This window comes from Populus euphratica, unplaced genomic scaffold (genome assembly GCF_000495115.2).
Source record: "Populus euphratica unplaced genomic scaffold, PopEup_1.0 scaffold12.1, whole genome shotgun sequence".
Taxonomy (NCBI): Eukaryota; Viridiplantae; Streptophyta; class Magnoliopsida; order Malpighiales; family Salicaceae; genus Populus; species Populus euphratica.
The window spans coordinates 678,646-684,621 of record NW_011499858.1 but is presented as its reverse complement, the minus strand read 5'-3'; the positions used below and the strand labels follow the sequence as shown (position 1 = coordinate 684,621).

Genomic DNA, 5,976 nt, shown 5'->3' with positions numbered 1-5,976 from the left:
TTTGAAGACAGTTAAAAACACCCGCCATATTCAAATGTCACAGGTCAATCTCAAGCTGTCACGTGGGATAGATAGAGAAAGTCGAATGGGCAATCGACACCCTTAAATCAGGGTATCAACAATAATAAATCAAATTTGCTGGTTTAAATCTCCAGAATGGCATGGCATCCAGCTATCTCATACAAATATGATCACGGGGAGCAACATTAATTCCAGTTGATTTTACGTTTTAAAAACTCTTAAAAAATTTAATTTTTTAATTTTTCTATTTACTTCACATTCATATTTTTTTTCATATCATTTTAATATACTAATATCAAAAATAATTTTTAAAAAATAAAAAAATATTATTTTAATATATTTATAAATAAAAAAGCTTTGAAAAGTAAACTCTACTGAAACATATTTGCCCACAGCAAAAGGACATCAAGAAACACAAAATAAATGCCCCCAGTTGTGATCACGAGTGATAAAGAGAAACAATATGCTAAACAAAAGAATCCTAAACAAAACTCAAGAAATTTCCATCCACTGCTATAAACAAAGCCCCTTTGGGTTCCTGCCGTTAGTCAGCGGTACAGCCTGTGCCAGAAGTATACAACAATAATCTTACTCTCAGTTATAGGAAGCATACATTATTTAACAGCCTAACCAACAAAAGAGACATCTTCGAGACACGATGAATGTCCGGTCAGACCCAGTCAGCAGATATTTAAATGGTTTCTCAGACAACTTCCATCTGCACACTGCCATTAAAACACAGACCTCCATGCATTCAGCGAAATCAGACCTTTCAAACTTTTAGAGCAGCTTTGTGGACCATAGTTTCTTTGTGTATTTGGTGGCAACTCTTCTCAACAAGATCAAGCAACTTCTCCAAGTTCATTGCCCACGAGTTGAGAATGTCATTGCTATCCTTTGCTACTTGGAAACACACTATTCCCAATGGCCTGTCAATCTTTGCCACCAGAGCTTTGGAAACAACCATATCAGATAGATGCTTCTCAGCTTCCTAAATTGGAGAAAAGGATGGATTAAATGCAAAAGAACTGGAACAATATACATACTTAACATTTCATTAAACATGGTTGATGACCTTTTTTGCTCAGGTACTAGTTTAACTTTTATTTCTTATGATTTCAGCATAAGAAACGAAAACATAGCTATCATTGTTGGTCTATACAAGCTACCAGCTTCAAAGGGGCATCTATAAGATTCTTTAGATGGTTCAAGAGAATGCAATGCCCTGATTTATCGTTTTTTCAAGCCCGCGTCACCAAAGAAGATGGATGGTTGTCTGCCAAATTTTGCAAGTCACCAAGAACCTAGATTCCATAAAATGGGTATGGACAGATCTTATTCCCCTCAAAGCCAACCTGACTCTTAGCCTAGTTGCTTTTTATACCTTCAACAACCACATTACCAATTAATCTAAAAATTGACCACTTTAGATCTGAACACCAGACCTTTAAATATTGCCTGCGACTCTGCTCAACAATTGAACACAACATCTAAATTCAGATAAAAACATCAGAAGTTACAATTAGGATGGAACGGTATAGTTTGAGTATTATGTTGACAAAGTAATTTCTGAAGCAAATTGCTTATTTTAACCACCATTATAGAATATTAGAATAAATAGTTAAACGGAAGCATATGCAACCATGAAGCCTTTATTAATTTAACCAAGGCCTGATAAAATTCAAATCTTTGAAACAAACACATTCACACAAATCTGCTCAGGTTCACATGATGAAGAACAAAGATCGGTATAATGACACCATGGACACAAATGCAAAAAAAAAAAAGATTAATGTGTGCGAACAAGGCATGTGTACAACACAGCCATAGAGAGAGAGAGAACCTGGATGCTGAGACACAATAACTCTGCTACTCTCTTCACAGTAATCTTTGAGTAATACTTTGAAACAACAATGATATTCTGAAAAGAAAACACATTGCAAATGAATGAACAACCAAACTCAACAGTAGATTGAAAGAAAAAGGCATAACTGTTATGCAAATATGACAATTGAAAGTAGATTACATGTTCAATTATTCTTTGCCTCAAATCCTCTGCTGCTTTGTCACCCAAAGATCCCCCAAGCAAGTTCTTCTCGCTTTCAAACTCATCCATGAATGCATTCCAAAGTGATGTCCACTGGATGACTTCCATTGTCACCAACTGCTTCAACAACAACCTATGGAATAGCATCCAATGAAAAGACACACCAAATGACAAGATTGATAAATTAAATTACCAGCAACATTGCAGGAACTGACTAAAGCAACACGTACTTGAATTTTGGAATTTCAGAAAGATTTTTATCCTCCAAGGTGGAATTCAGAAGGCTTGACTGCATTGGATCGTGAGGTGAAAGTACCAAGTACCAACAGATTTTCCTCAAGACCTACGTGTCGTAAAATATCAAGACCGTCCAATAGAATCCATAGAAATCTCAACAGAAGTAAAAAAAACGTTCTTACAGGAATCCATTGGGCAGGGTTTTCCTTTACAGAAGGAATCTCATATATTGCCTTGTAGCAACGGCAAATTTCCAGATAATCATTGTCGTGTGAGTAGTACCTAGAACATGAGTGGAAAGCACAAAGAAAAAAGTCATTGCATAGAGTTGTCACTCAAAATCTACTTAGAAAACAAAAAATCAAGTTATGGAGATTGAATAGTAATTGGTAGAGACATCTTGGATGCTTTGGATTTTTTACTAACTTTTAAATCAAAGGAATTTCAATCAAAAAGATCTTTTCAGTGAAAATTTATCACCAGGTAAACTTGGCCTTGTAGAAGAAGTATGCATGGCAATCACATCACAGAGATATTCAGAAAAGATACTGCAAAGAAAGACCTTTTTAGCAGGGGTTTTTTTACTGTATTTGAAGGAAATTCCAGGTTGTTGTTCAAAAGAGAAGGAGACCGTTCTTACAGTAGAATGTACAAACATGAAATCTCAACAGATATTTATCAGACTATAGAAATCCACAATTGCAAGGTCATATCAGTTTGCCATCAAAAATCACAAAATATAAAATAGCATCAGCAATGTATTTGAAGTTCAAGTTTGCCTGCTTTCAATGTTAGGAACTTTGATTTTCCTTCATGTTATTTTAAATTGAAAAAAAAAGGTTTGGAAGAAAAAGAAACTTTCCAGCATAAGACAGCAGAGCGTTCTGAGCAAGAAATTCAAACCTTTTATTAGAAATCATATTTGACAACTTATTACTTGGTTAAATCAAGCACATTAATTTGCTAGAGTTTGGAACTGAATGTGATTGTTAAACAACAAATGACAACCAGGCCTAAATCCACCGCCAATCCAGATTGCTAACTATGAGCAACAAAATATAATGCAAGATCACAGCGCTATTCAATAGTTCTCACTGCATGACTTAAAATCTTGGAAAGCAATACAGGGGCTTGCCCACTCAATTGCATGGTTGAAAATAAATCAACTCCCAGGATATATAGAATTGGGCATGGACTTGTATGCATATTAAGTTAGGCTAACATATTTATCTGCATTACCGCTCCAGATTAAAGAATAAAAAAAATCTCAAAAGAGGAAGGCCTTTTCCCTTAGCTCCAAACAAGAAGCCATTTTACATCCACATGAAAAACATGTAATCTTGTGTATTGCCCTACCAACAGGGTCACTTGAACACATTGTATGTAAAAGCAACTCCAATTTACTTTTAATAAAGCTAACAATTACAATCCAAAGACCCAATCAAAGGCCTGGTACAGACCAAATACAGACTTCAGAACAAGTAAAAAACATCTGTTTCCAGCATCCCATGGGGCATGCAAGTACATAAATAGAATTTATAAAGATTCTGAGGACCGTTTCTGTAATTTCTTTGCATTAGAATTAAATTTTGCTAAACCAAGAAGAAACACAGCCAAATAAGCTCAGCAAAATTCAAAGATGCACTTTAAAAAGATACAAAGGTTGTGCAACCAAGGAGCTCATGAAACTATTGAACATCACATAAAACAAAGAAACCAAGTGAAATTATTCAAAAGAAAATTAAAGCAAGAACATGAAATAAACAATATATGGAAATTACATACCGTATCATCAATTCATAGTAGATCCGCTTTAACTCCAACAGTGATGGTATATCAGCAGGAGCCTCTTCCACAACATTATCACCTTCCTTTGGTTTCTTCTTCGACTTAGAAGTATCAGCATCAAAAACCCTTGGACTAATCTTCCTTGAGAGAATTTGTGCACGAACATAATCCTGGCGGTCAAGGCATAGACGAACCTGCCCCAACAAAATTGTTGCACATTCAAATTAAAACCCTAAAAACAACCAAAACAGGTCCTCAAACTTAACAAACCAGAAGCTAAAAAGACCACTACTCCTCCATGATCTACAGCAGTTGGACTCCCAGTTAAGGCGCCTTAGATACAATCATATCCTTCACTATTAATTGCATATGGTTGCAATTCTAGCCTCATAGCTATCCGATTTCTTTGTTTGATCTCAAAGACATTAATTAACATAAAAGAACAAGTACCAAATAGAAAAAAAGCACAAACAAAAGAAAGAGATGTACTTGCTCAAGAATAAATGCAATTTTCTCAGTTTTTGCCATAGCACCAAAAGTTTCCACCTGCAACTCAAAAAATCAAAATGCATCAATCTTCTTACAGGAAAACAAACAGCTCTACAAATTAAGAATACAAGCACCAAAATCTTACCGCAACTTCTTGCATCAGATCTGCAGCTTCAGCTGTAAGCCCTTGTTCTTCCTTGATCTTACCTAGTTTTCTAATCAACCTTGCTCTCTCAATTTCAACATATATCTACACACCATATAAACAAAAAAGCTTACAAAAACAGCACCCACAAAATTCACAGAAACAAGCGTGTTTACACCCACATTACAAAATCAAATCCAAATAGATAAAATATAATGATATATACATAAAAGGAGCGTGAAAATCAATCAAACCTTGCCAGCAGACACACTGTTAAGTGTTTTAATAAGTTCTACACGGGTGTCAAGATCCGGCGTCTCGTCAATGTACTGCATTGCTTGCTGGACCATTGCAGTTACAGCCTGCACCAAAAAAAAAAAATTCAAAATCCACCAAACAAATCATAGCATACAAAACACATAATTTACTTGAGTTTATTTACAAACTAATTAAAAATAATGTTACCTGTTTAAGTTGACCACGTTTTTTAGAGAGAAGGACAATTTGGTCATTTAGAGATTTCCAATCTTTAGCTTCGAAGCAGAGTTGGAGAATTTCGGTAACGGCTTTCTTAGTGCCGGCGACGTCTCCGGCAAGCCTCATCTGCTTTTCGACATTCTGCAGTTGTTCTATCGCCGCTTCCAAATTCGCTTTTCCCTCCTGATTGATTTTTTGTTCATAAATTAAAACAAAAACACAAAATCGAAGCGAAATCGAAAGAAAAAATTATTGAAATGAGTTAATTTTAGATCTGATAGAGATTCTTACCATCTTGAGCCGGAGAAAGTTCTGCTCAGCTCAGTACCTTACTAACCCTAATGGAGGAGGTGTTTAGGTTGAGAGAAAGAGTGAAGATTGAAAAATGCTTTGTTATTTTAGGCCATTTCATTAGATTATTCTTTAGTCCCTGTTGTTTTAGCAATGTAAATATCTAATCCTTTCGGTTTGAGAAACCAATGTGAAATCCCTATAGTCGTATATCCATTTACAACTGAGTCCTATGTCAGCTACCATTTATATATACATGCATACATATATGTGTGTATATATATATATATGTATATATAATTCCCTTATTATTTAGTCAAATTTTCTAACCTCATGTGAGTCCTATGCTTCGGTGTTCAGCTGCAACTTGTTCATTATATCAGTAGATACAACATTAAAACACATGAATTATTATAAATGCATCATAAACTTTTTCATTTGCCTTCTTCACGTACTTGGCACAGGTGGATCTTGTGGAACT

General features: G+C 35.2%; 1 protein-coding gene across 1 annotated transcript; it reads right to left on the bottom strand.

Moving 5' to 3' along the window:
* Window positions 1-488: 488 nt before the first annotated feature.
* On the bottom strand, window positions 489-5,669 carry LOC105123896 (26S proteasome non-ATPase regulatory subunit 12 homolog A-like). The gene is made up of 11 exons (XM_011023670.1): window positions 5,496-5,669; window positions 5,193-5,387; window positions 4,982-5,089; window positions 4,728-4,832; window positions 4,583-4,639; window positions 4,091-4,287; window positions 2,488-2,587; window positions 2,299-2,411; window positions 2,048-2,201; window positions 1,865-1,942; window positions 489-1,012 (listed from the first exon to the last, which is right to left on the bottom strand). Exons 1-11 carry the CDS (start codon window positions 5,496-5,498, stop codon window positions 794-796), a joined length of 1,329 nt encoding a protein of 442 aa, XP_011021972.1. The 5' UTR covers window positions 5,499-5,669; the 3' UTR covers window positions 489-793.
* Window positions 5,670-5,976: the final 307 nt, after the last annotated feature.